A 12,747-nucleotide genomic window follows, 5' to 3' on the forward strand; every position below is an offset into this window, starting at 1 on the left:
ATTGCAAGTCTGTCAAATACTAACCAAATCTTTGGTTTCCTTTTTTAAGACTTGGCTTCCTAGGCAAATCCATTTTTCTACCTCAGTGTATTCCTCATTACCCTTTTATATTCCATCTGAGGCCTGGCTTGCAAATAGAAGCCAGCTCTTGTCTGAATTCCCCAAACTAGGATCATACATATGATATCCCTAGACAGGCTCATGGCATCTCAACACATGAGACCTAACTTTAATGCTGGCTTGCATAAGAAAAATCGCTCTTGTTTCTCATCATTCTGCTTTTAGTAGGCAAAAAAGTAATGTTTGCTCCGGTGGAATTTCAGATCTTGACATTGATGGAAATAAAGAGAATATTCAAGCAAATTAATTTCCTGCTGGCAAAGCTATAAACTTTCAAAATCCTGGATTGGCTGGGACTTTAACTGTTTAACACATACTATGAAAAAACACTTTGTCAAAAGATGATGTATCCTCTCAAAGCATGCAAATATTTCATATGGATATTTTCAGACCCATCAAAAATTTTCCCAATTCACCTTATCTTCATAAGTTTAGTACCATTTATTTTTACGTACTAAATTATCACTTCTAGGAAGGTTTTTTTTTTAAGTGCCAGTAAAGTTTTTATTTTTGACATCAATGTTAGTTGAATTTGATAGACTTAAATGATTATTATATTTATTTCTTAGCCAATTTATAGTAACTTCATATGTGGATCTGAAAACACATAATTATATCATCTATCTGCAGAAGCACATTCTAAGGGGAGATAAATCCATATTTTCAAGATAGTTGTGCTGAAATATAATTATAGCCCCAAAGTAACCATACGTAGATCTGTGTATTTATATTATTTAAGCAGTATATTTAACTAAATAAGAGAAAGAAACTGACCTGCTCCGAGTATTCAACATTATTATGTGACTCTGCATTTTACTATCTATTTTAAAATCTATATTGTACAGAAGGTGAAAATTTGTTGCCTATTTAATATAAAGTCACAAAGATTTACACCTATGTTTCCTTTTGAGCGTTTTAGTTCTTAATTTTTACATTGAGATCTTTGACCCATTTGAGCTAATTTTTGTATACGGCATGAGATACGGGTCCAACTTCAATTTTTCTTTTTAAAGATTTTAAGTAATCTCTACAAAGTAGGACTCAACCCCACAACCCCGAGATCAAGAGTTGTGTGCCCCACTGACAGAGCCAGCCAGGTGCCCCAGGTTCGATCTTTTTGCGTGTGGATTCCCAGCTTTTCTGGTGCCATTTGCTAAAAATAGTATCCTTTCCCCATTGATGGGTTTTGGCAGCCTTGTAAAAAAATCAGTTGACGATGGATGTATGATTTTACTTCTGAACTCCAAATTCTATCCCATTTATGTCTGCCCTTATGTCAATATCACACTGTTTTGATAACTGTGGAATTGTAGTAAGTTTTAAAATTGGGAAGATTCAAGATTGTTTTGGTTATTCATGGTCCCCTGTATGTCCATATACATTTTGGGATCAGCTTGTCTATTTCTGGACCAAAAAAAAAGGCAAATGACATTTTGATAGGAACTGCATTGTATCTATAGATTCGTTTGGGGAAGATTGTCATCTTAATACGGAGTCTTCATCCATGAACATAAAATGCCTTCCCATCTGTTTGGGCCATCTTTAATTTTTTTTCAACAGTGTTGGGTAGCTTGCAGTGCATAAGTATTTCACTTCCTTGGTTAAATCGATTCCTAAGTATTTTACACTTTGTGGTGCTACTGTAAATGGAATTGTTTTCTTACTTTAATTTTCAGATGGTTCATTACTAGTGTATAGCGTCTTTTTCACAAGTGTATTCAAACACATCTCTACATGCATTACATAATGGCCAGCCCATCCATCTGCTGAAACACTATTTTTCTATTCTATATTTTCTCTCTGTCTGTCATATCTTTATTATTCCCTTCTTCTTGTTTTCAGTGTAGTTTAGTCTTTTTTCTAGTTCTTTTTTTTAAGGTGTAAAGTTGGGTTAATTTATTTCTTCTTTAATGTAAGCTATCCATTTTCTTCTGAGCACTGTTTTTGCTACATACCGTTAAGTATCGGTATGGGGTTTTATACCAAACTTTCATACATCTCACAGTTTTCTCTAATTACTTTGTTATTTTCTTTCTAACCCACCGGTTATTTAAGAGTATGTTGTTTAGGGGCGCCCGGGTGGCTCAGTCGGTTAAGCGTCCTACTTCATTCAGCTCAGGTCACGATCTCATGGTTCGTGAGTTTGAGCTCCCCCCCGTCGGGCTCTGTGCTGACAGCTCGGAGCCTGGGGCCTGCTTCGGATTGTGTGTGTCCCTCTCCTTCTGCCCCTCCCCTGCTCATGCTCTCTCTCTCTCAAAAATAAATAAGAAACATTTAAAAAGATTATGTTGTTTAGTTTCCCTATTTATTTTCCTTTTGTTAATGGTTTCTAATTTTGTGTCATTGTAGTCGGAGAAGATACTTTGCAGGATTTCAATCTTTTAAAATTTACTGAGACTTGAGATGGGGCCTAACACACGGTCTGCTTTGGAGAAAGCAGAGAGCATGTGGACTTGAGAGAAATGTGTACTGTGCTATCAGGTGGGGTGCTCCATTGATGTCTGTTAGGTCTAGCTGCTTTACAAGTGTTGCCCGAGTCTTCTGCTTCCTTGCCATTCCTTCTTTGTTAATTCAAGTGGCTGTCTAGTATCCTTTCATTTCAGCTGCAAGGACTACCTTTAAGATTCTTTAGGGCAGGTGTGATAGTTTTTGTTTATCCTGAAATGTCTTAATTTTGCCTGTATTTTCACATGCAGTTTTACTGGCAATAGAAATGCTTTTTGGCCTCTATATGTTTCTGATGAGAATTGTAATAATTATATATATATGTGTGTATATATATATATATATATATATATACATATATATATATATCCTATATATATATATATACATATATATATATATCCTATATATATATATACATATATATAGGACAGGCAGAGGAAGAGAGAGAGAGAGAGAGAGAGAGAGAGAGAGAGAGAGAGAGAAGAGACCCCAAGCAGGCTCCACACTCAGCACAGAGCCCGACACGGGGCTGGATCCCATGACCCTGGTGGCATCATGACCTGAGCCAAAATCAAGAGTCGGATGGATGGTCAACTGACTGAGCCACCCAGGTGCCTCAAAGCATCGTGATAATCTTATTGTAAATCACATGTATATGATGAGTTATCTTTCTTTTTGCTTTCAAAGTCCCCTCTGAGTTTTTGGCTTTTGATAATTTAATCGTGATGTGTCTCAGTGTGTATCTTTATCTGGGCTTGGTAAACTTAAATGTATGTTATTAAATTTTCAACAAACTTGTACAGTTTCTGAAAAAAATATTTCTTCAAATATTTTTTTGTCCCCTTTCCCCTTTCTTTTCCTTCCAAGACACCCATTGTGTGAATATTGTTGATAACATCTCACGGGTCTCTGATGAGGCCCTGTTCACTTTCTTCTTTTTTCTTTCTGTTCCTCAGATTGCATAATCTCTATTGATCTAACTTCAACTTTGCTGATTCTTTTTACTGACTGTTCACAGCTGTCCAACTCCTATAGTGGATTTTTAAATTTCAACTATAATTTTCAACCCCAGACAAGATATTTATACTTTTTATAAAATTATGACTTTAAATTATAATTTTGATAAGCTTATAACTTTATGAAAACATCTTTACCAATTTCTACCTCTTTATTGATATTCTCTGTTTGAGGAGGCATTGTCCTCATACCTTCCTTCAGTCCCTGAACACATTTAAAATTGCCGATTTAAAGTTTTTGTCTACTAAGTCCAACATCTGGGCTTCTTGAGAGACAGTTTCTACTGAGTGCTCCCCCCCCCACCCTCCCCGTGTTTTGGCTGTCCTTTAGGTATCTTGTAAACAATTTTTCTTGAAAAGTGGGCATTTGGAACATTATAATGCACACATTCTGCTGAAATCAGATTCTCCTACCCTGCACCTCAGAGTTTGCTGTGGTCGGTGCTTTTTGTAGCTGTTGTTGTGTGTGATTTTGCTAAAGGAATCCTGTAAAATTGACAATTGCTCTGTTGTGTGTGACCACTTAAAGTGGTCCGTTAGCTTAGCAGTCTGCTAACAATTGGACAGAGATTTCCTTAAGTGTCTGGAACCAAAACAACCTCCCAGTCTTGACTGGGGTGTGCTGTGATGAGTGTTGGGGCATGCCTTCAAGATGCAACCAGAGGTGACAGCTTAGGGTCTCTCTGGTCTTTTCTGGGCATGCAGTCCTAAACAACACATACATAGCTTTCTAGATTTCCAAGGATATGTCTGGGTTTTTCCATGCCTTTACGGAGATCTCACTGCTAACCTTCCTTCCTAAGCTTTTTGCTTAGTCTATTGTTCATCCCTATGCTTATCTATTGCTTCAGGCAGAAGAGAAATGTATGCCCCCTAACTCTCCCCCTATCCTGGGGTGGTGACTTTAGCATTGGAAATGTTCCAAGTTAGATGAGATAAATATAAGCTTTTAGAACAGGAATCTTCTGGGTAGGCATGAGACAGATAAAATAAAAACATTCTTTGCAAAAGGCTGCTGCTAAGCTTGGGAACAAGGCACAGGGCTAGCTTAAAATTCCACAAAGCATGCTGTTATCAAGACTCATCTTTTTCTGTGTTTGTTTTTTAAGTATAACCTGACTTGCTGTGAGCTAGTTTCTAGAGTTCTAAAAAAAGTTGTTTTCGGTGGCTCTTGGGGGCCAGTTTTATTGTTGCTTTTACGGAGAGTCAGAATTTTGGGATTCCTTAATACAGTTTTACATCTTAACTAGCTAATTAATGAAACCTAGTCAGTATGTTCATCTCAGAATGAGAAATGTACAGTTGTGCTTTAAAACCTTCTTTTCTGTGCTATCAGCCTCTTAAATATCAAGTATATACATCTGGCTGTTACAGAGGATGGTGTTAGTTTCGTTTTTTGCCTCTCACCTACATTCAAAAACCCTCAATGAAACTGCATTATGTTTACTTAGAATACATGTGACCATTTTTGTGCAAGACAGGGATGCAATGATGGATGCACATTTTAGCAAGCTTTTCAAATCCTGTTTATTACAGAGCCTGGTGTTGGTAGCTAATTAATAAACTTGTTTAATAACAAGAATAAGTAAAAAACAAAACAAAACAAAATAGTTAACATATATTGAATTCTAACTTTTACCCCAGATCATGAGCTCAGCAAATTTTTAGAAATATTTTTAAATTGTAAAATATACAGATAAGAGCTCATGTGGGGCGCCTGGGTGGCTCAGTTGGTTGAGCATCTGACTCTTGATTTGGACTCAGGTCATGATCCCAGGGTCATGGGATCGAGCCCTGCACCAGGCTCCACACTGAGTATGGAGTCTGCTTAAGAGTCTCTCATTCTCTCCCTCTGCCCCTGCCCCCTGCTTGCATGCACTCTTTCTCTTTAAAAAAAAAAAAAAGAAAGAAAAATTAAGGTAACATATACGTAAATTTTAGAGATTTAAATGAACACTCAGGTACCAAATACCCAGTGTAAGAGAGCATTAATAACTTTGACAGATCTGGTGCCTCCCTCCTCAGAGATCGTCTTGAATTCCATGCTAATCATTTCCTACATTCTCCTCATAGCTCTATCACATGTGCACCCATGATATACGACTGGTGTACATTAATGTACAATTTTGTTTTACCTTTTACAAAAAAAATTCTATAAATGGACTCATACTCTTCTATAGTTTTTTCTTAAATATTATTTGAAAATCATTCATTTTTCAATACTGTAGAATATTCCATTATATGGATATATCTAAGGACACCTGAGCTAACAGCAGTCAGGAAAGGCTAGGCTATGCTGAGGTAGTAACTCCTAAGGGGAGGAAAAAAGACATTCCAGGATCAAGCCCTAAAGTATGTCAACTTTTAAAAGTTGTATAGAGGCAAAAGAACCAGGGAAGGAAGTCAAAAAAGGGTTTGGCCTGAGAAATAGAAGGAAAACTAGTAGAAAGTGGTACCACAAAAGCCTGGAAAACAACAACAACAACAACAGTATTTCAAATAAGGATAGTGAAGAATCCATTGGATTTGACACTATATAACAGTAGGAGGATCTCATGAGGTTTAGTTGTGCTGTGCGGTGAGAGGCTGAAGCCTCACTGGGATACTTTAAAGACCCAACGGCAGGGGAAGTAGAAGACAGCAGGTGTCAACAACCACAAAAAGAAGCTGAGAGATGACGGTGTTGGGATCTGCAAGGTGCAGAGTTGTTTGTTTGCTTTAAAAATATTATCAGCACTAGAGCACTGTATATGCTACTGAGGATAATCCTCGGGACAGGCCACGGAGCTGCGGGAGCAAAATGAAGGGATAACTCAGAGACAAAAGTCTCTGAAAGGGTGAAAAGAAAGAATCCAGAGTGCGAAGGAAGGGAAGAGCCTATGACAGGACGAGGGGCAGTGTCTCCAAGGCAGAAGGAGGAAAGACAGAGAAGGCGAGTGCCAGATTCGAAGGTAGGAAAATAGGGGAGCTTAATCTAACAGCTTCTATTTTCTCTATGAACTACGAAGGTCTTTACCTAAGAGTGGGGTGGAAAGTCATCTTGAAAAGCAGAGAGATGAGTTTAGCCAAGAGACGGGAGGTAGAACTACAAGGCAATACTGAGTGCCATTTGAAGACTGTGAACGTGAATTTAAAAAGTCAATCAGTCCATTTATGTGATTTTTCTCAGGTAACGTTCACTTGTTCAAGTTCAGGTGCAGAGAAAGAAACCGAAGAGAAACCTTCAATAAGAGAAGGTTTTTGCCAGGCAAATACTTTTCTCTGAAGAAAAGGCTGACACGTATTGACTAAGGTTATACTTAAGCCACATCAAAACAGTTTAAATTGCAAACTATGAAGTCTATGGCAAATACAAGCGTTATGTTCATGGATTAGCACGTACAGTCTTTTGTTTTAACTTCGTGCTCAAGGTTATATTGATAGTACATTCTGCTCACCCATCTTCCACTGCTTATCTCAACTTCGCCCTACCCTGTACCTCCCTTTCTATTTGTCCGTTTTCTGGAAACACAATGATGAGATATATAAAAATACTGCAATTATCACTGTTCTAGAAATAGTTTTAATATGTTGAGAAAACCATGTAAAAAGACAAATACACCTTTTTCCCAGAAAACAAAGGAATTCACTGATGGCAAGGTAGCAATCTTTTCTTCACAGTGGAAATAAATTATATAAAATTTAAGCTCTTGATTTATATCATACTTTATTTTTTTATCTTTTCTATATCACACATACTCATTGAAAGAAAAAGACTGTGAAAGCTCAGATTCATACCAAAAGAGATAAGTAATTGCTCTGCCTCCAAAATAATCATATTAATATAAACAATTATAAATTTCAGACAGGTGAACAGGCCACGTTCTATAAATACTAACACATTATACATTGCATATCATATAAATATTAGTTTTATCTTACTACTTTGAAAAATATTTTAACTTTGTCCATTTTTTCCTTATGCTTCAGTTTTCTTGTTTGTAATTTAGGGACTGACCTCTTTTTATAGATTTGCCAGAAATTAAGATATTTTGCTAGGAAGAATTGTCTTTGAAATCTTATCAACAAAGTACTGAGATTTATTTTTTTGAAAAACAGGTGATTCTGAATCTTACTCATAAGTAAAGTTCTAAATTCAGAGCCCCATCATTCTCTGTGAGCCGTCACCAGGGGGACAGATACACCGTCAATGAACAATTGCTACTCAGAATTTTCCTGCCTGCGTTAGAGCAGGTCATTATTTCTTTGGTTTGAACAAGAGATAAAATTTGTAGTTGGCTGGGTTTAGAGCCCATATTATGTAAGAAGTATCTATCGTTAAACACTAGACTTATAGGCATATAGGATGCCTGTATTCCTAACGTCCTTTCGAAGTGCTGAACTTCACCGTGAGCTCAGTCCAGGGCGCACACAGAGAGAAATCCACCCTGTTTAAATTACTTCTCTCTCTTTTCCCACTTTTTGCTACGTGTATATTCCTGCTCCTCAGTTTAAATATATCCACTCACATTAGTAACTAATAAGAAACCAAATTAATCTTTAGGTAAAGAGACGTTATGTCACATCTTCATAACTAATTCTTCAGTTTCAACAAGTTTCTTATGTATGATTAATTTGGAACTGATGTCGTAAAGAAAACTCCCTCAAACCTCTCAAAGTTCTTTTCTCCATACATTTATATTCCTGAAAACTGCTGAACCGGGGAGGTGGCTTGCAGAGAACAGAGCATCTCTACGTAAGGGGCAGATACAGAGCAACATAACCCAGGTCAGCATGAAATTACTTCCTGTTATTGTGACCAAAGAAATTATCGAGACCTACAATGAAATGATACAAAGAGAATCATAACCGTCAAATTTCAGAGCAAAGAGCACCAACTGAAGAACAAGAACACCTTCCGAGTTTTAGGGGGAGGCGATATTTCGCTGACACATTCAAATAAGAGGATCAGGAGAGAAGTGTCTGCACTTGCTGTGGCGATCGGTGTAGAATGCTCTCCGGATCTTTGTATTCGTTGACTGGATTCATCACAGCGGCATACACTTCCCCATAGGCTCTGCAGACTAATTCTGTAGATTGTTTTATGATCTGCTCTCTAGTGATAAGCAAACAATATGTGAACACACACCGGAAAGTAAAATACTAAGGATAGTAAGAAGCTTCATATTTGAACCAATGCATTTCACTTTCATAATTATCACATACATACTACAAAGAAATTATTGTACAACCACACAAGTTACTTACTTTGGTTTGGGAATAAAACACACTATTTTATATTCGTTATTTATTCATTGTTGCAGACGGGCAGGGACTATGTTCACAGCTGTATCTTTATGATTACTAAACAAGAAATGGAAACTGTGACCTATCATCAATGTGCTGATTTTGCAAACGTGACTGATAACACATTAACCTTGAAGAAAGAGGCTTATAATTATTCATACTTGCCAATACTTCAAACCTCAGAATAACTTACAATATACTGTTCTTTCACACACACACACACACACACACACACACACACACACACACACACACATATATACTGTTATCTATACTGTTATAAATATACTGTTTAGCTCCTACACTAGTAACCACATTTTAGATTTCACTTATATTGCCGGCTAAAATAATGTGACACTTGCCTACAATAGGTAACAGCATTTTCCACAAAGATCATCTCTACATAAGCATATAAAAGAATAAAACCTTTAAAAAAAATTGTTTTAATCCTTATTTGTTTTGAGAGAGACAGAGTACAGGCATGGGAGGAACAGAGAGAGAGGGAGACACAGAATCCGAAGCAGGCTCCAGGCTCTGAGCTGTCAGCACATGGCCCGACACGGGGCTCGAACTCACAGACTGTGAGATCATGGCCTGAGCCAAAGTCAGATGCTTAACTGACTGAACCACCCAGACACCCCTTTTATTTACATGTGTTTTAATAAAAATAACGTATAGATCTTTAAATGTCCAAATAAATTTTTTTAAAAAATCTCTTTCAGTAAATATATACTAACTCCAAGTGATTAGAAAGCATTTTTTTATTTTTTTAATGTTTACTATTTTTGAGAGAGAGAGAGACAGAGTGCAAGCAGGGGAAGGGCAGAGAGAGAGGGAGACATGGAATCCGAAGCAGGCTCCAGGCTCCGAGCTGTCAGCACAGAGCCCGACACAGGGCTTGAACTCACCAACCGCAAGTCCATGACCCGAGCCGAAGTTAGACACTCAACTCACTGAGCCACCCAGGTGCCTCAGAGAATAAAAGGTTGTAAATGAACTGAAGCAAATTTTTTAAAAATCTGGCCAGAAAAAAACAGCACTGGGTTCATTAAATCTGCATCAGCTCTCTCTGCGTTTTCACGACATTTACTTCATACCAGCCTAAGCTACTTCTATTCCTGTATCACTGTATCTAGTGATAAAAACAGGATTTTTTTTCTGATTTTCACGACTCAATTTAAAGATGCCTTTCAAGCTTTACTCCCAAACCTCCTTTTCTAGTTGTTTCTTCTTTCTGTCAGTGGCATGGCCACGTTTCGTCACCTCCATTCAGACCCTAACGAACTCTTGTACGGAGTACAGAAAAACCTCCTATCTGGTCTTCCCTTCTTGAGTCTCTTCCACATTCAATCTACGGTAAGCACTACTGCTAGATTAATCTTTCCCAAGCGTACCTTCTATCCTGTCCCTCCCCCACCCAGGGCCTTCCTTCAAGGAGCGTCGATGGCTTCTTTTGGTGCCAGAGAAGTCAAAATCCCTCACTCAGCCATTTAAAACCCTTTAGAATACCTTCCGGAGCACAACTCTAATCCCGAGGTCTGGATCATCAGCGCCCTGTTCCGATGGGGTCTCAGACTCTTGGTGGGGTGAAACAACTTGTCATTTCCCTAAAATTGCTAAAGCTTACATAATAAGAGTGGGTAGAAGAAAGTTACGCTGAGTAAATTCTCTGAGCAGAGTGGAGTAATGCTTCTGGCTATGCTACCTTTCCATTGGAAGGGAGGATGGTAAAAACTGGTTTGGAAATCTACTTGACCAGATGAGCCTTCCAGATATTTTTGATCTCTTAGTGATCATTCCTATAATTAACTGAACTTAACAACAATTGCATAGATATGATGCAAAACTATTTTCCATAAATGAAATAGATTAAAAATACTATAACCTGGCATTTTATTTTATTTATTTTTTAACATTTATTTATTTTTGAGAGAGAGACACAGAGCACGAGTTGGGGAGGGGCAGAGAGAGAGGGAGACACAGAATCCAAAGCAGGCTCCAGGCTCCGAGCTGTCAGCACAGGGCCCGACGCAAGGCTTGAACTCACTAACTGTGAGATCATGACCTGAGGGAAGTCAGACGCTTAACTGACTGAGCCACCCAGACGTACCTATCAACTGGCATTTAAAAAATTTGTTAAATATGATACACATTTGATGCCCATTTTGCAACATGTCAAAAATAGATTTCTGATACAGTGTTTTTTGTTCTTTACTCAAAGCAGCAAGACAGATTTTTGGGGGGTGTACAAAGCATCCATTACGTACACCTCATATTCTAAAATCTATACTCAGTCTCCATTACTTATACCTCATACTCTAAAATCTATACTCAGTCTGTACATAGTGTGTTATTTGTACCACATAAAGAATACAAAGAAACAAGGCTATTCCCTCTCGTAAGAAATTTAAAATCAGAATACAGCACAATGAATATTAAATATAATTTTTTAAAATCCAGAGTAACTGGTAAATGTAGAATGAGTTGTTGAAAAATATAAAGTAATACATTTTAAATTTTAATCTCAAATCCAAATGATGAAAAAATTTAAATTTATTGAAGTTTAGTTGTAACCCAGGGCATGCTTCTATTTATAAGCTAAACTAGCTTACAAATGTCTACAATTCACAATGCAGCAGAAAAATCATTACAAATCTGCAATGGAGAAAACCAGAATAAAGCAATACTGCTAAGACACAAATAAATAAAATCAAGACAATAAGACCAAGTAAGAGTTTATCATTTATTTTCAATGTTGGTGTTTGATAGTATAATACAGTTTCTCATTCTGCTCCTCAGTTTAGGAAGCTACCAAGATAGGGAAGGGATTAAAAAAATGAATACGGCTGTGCTAAACGAGATAAGAGATACCAAAGCTCATGGAGAAAGGAAATCTTTCATGCAGTGGGGTGAATAAAGGGAAGGGGAAAGAACTGTTAGCCAATAGGAGAGAAATGCAATGGAAAGAGATATTCTCCACAGTGAATCTGAGTCAAATCCAAACTGTAAAGAGCGGGGAACTGTGATTGATAACGACTCCCCATTCCTGGACAAATTTAAGAGTTCACTATCACTACCAAAGCCGGGTATAGAGTCATACACTCACACTCAATGCTTTGTTTCCAGTGAACCATACACAGTAGAGAGAAAACAGTACAGTGATGGACATTATTGTCAGAAGACCTTGAATCTAGTCGAAGCTCTGCCACTTATTACTGTTGCTTTGAACAAGAAATTTAGCCTTTCTAGGACTAATTTCACCACTGTAAGGCAAAATATTGAACTTGATACTTACAAGATACTTTCAGTTTTTAAATTATTCCATTGAGGATTAAGAGCATTTTAATGATCTGCTGGTGAAAAAATAAAAACTCGGGTGCCTGGGTGGCCTAGCTGGTTGAGTGTCTGGCTCTTCGTTTTGGCTCAGGTCATGATTTCACGCTTGTGAAATCGAGCCCCGCATCGGGCTCTGCACTGAGTGTGGAGCCTGCTTTGGATTCTCTCCTCTCTCTTTGCCCCTTCCCCACTCGTGTTTGTTCTCTCTCTCTCTCAATAAATATGTATAAAAAAATAATAAAAAATAAAAAACTCTATGTGCCTATCTAATTTATACACATACGTACATATGCATACATACATACATTCCTCCCCCCACGTTATTTTGGGGAATTGGGTTTCTTAAATACTGATGTATAATAAGCATATCAGTTATCTGTACACAAAATGGGAGGTATCTGAGGTGCTAACATGGGTTGACTTTCTTGCCATTTTACTATCCCCTCCTCTTTATTTATAGTGCTAATTACTATGCAATTCTTATGTATCTTTTATCTTAAAAAGTATATATGTATATCTGTGTATATATCTATCTGTTTGC

General features: G+C 37.4%; 1 protein-coding gene across 4 annotated transcripts in view; it reads right to left on the minus strand.

Moving 5' to 3' along the window:
- The window catches only part of COG6 (component of oligomeric golgi complex 6), a 131,117-nt gene that overhangs the window by 42,202 nt on the left and 76,168 nt on the right, over positions 1-12,747 (minus strand). Inside the window, exon 19 of one of the 4 annotated variants that reach the window (XM_078434083.2) lies at positions 7,274-8,679. The exons of the other annotated variants lie outside the window; for them this stretch is intronic. Coding sequence (XP_078290209.1) covers positions 8,532-8,679 — 148 coding nt within the window. The 3' untranslated portion in view covers positions 7,274-8,531. Of the gene's footprint in view, positions 1-7,273; positions 8,680-12,747 lie in introns of those variants that run through there. 4 annotated transcript variants of the gene reach the window in all.

Source organism: Panthera onca, chromosome A1, assembly GCF_046562875.1.
Source record: "Panthera onca isolate mPanOnc1 chromosome A1, mPanOnc1 haplotype 2, whole genome shotgun sequence".
NCBI lineage: Eukaryota > Metazoa > Chordata > Mammalia > Carnivora > Felidae > Panthera > Panthera onca.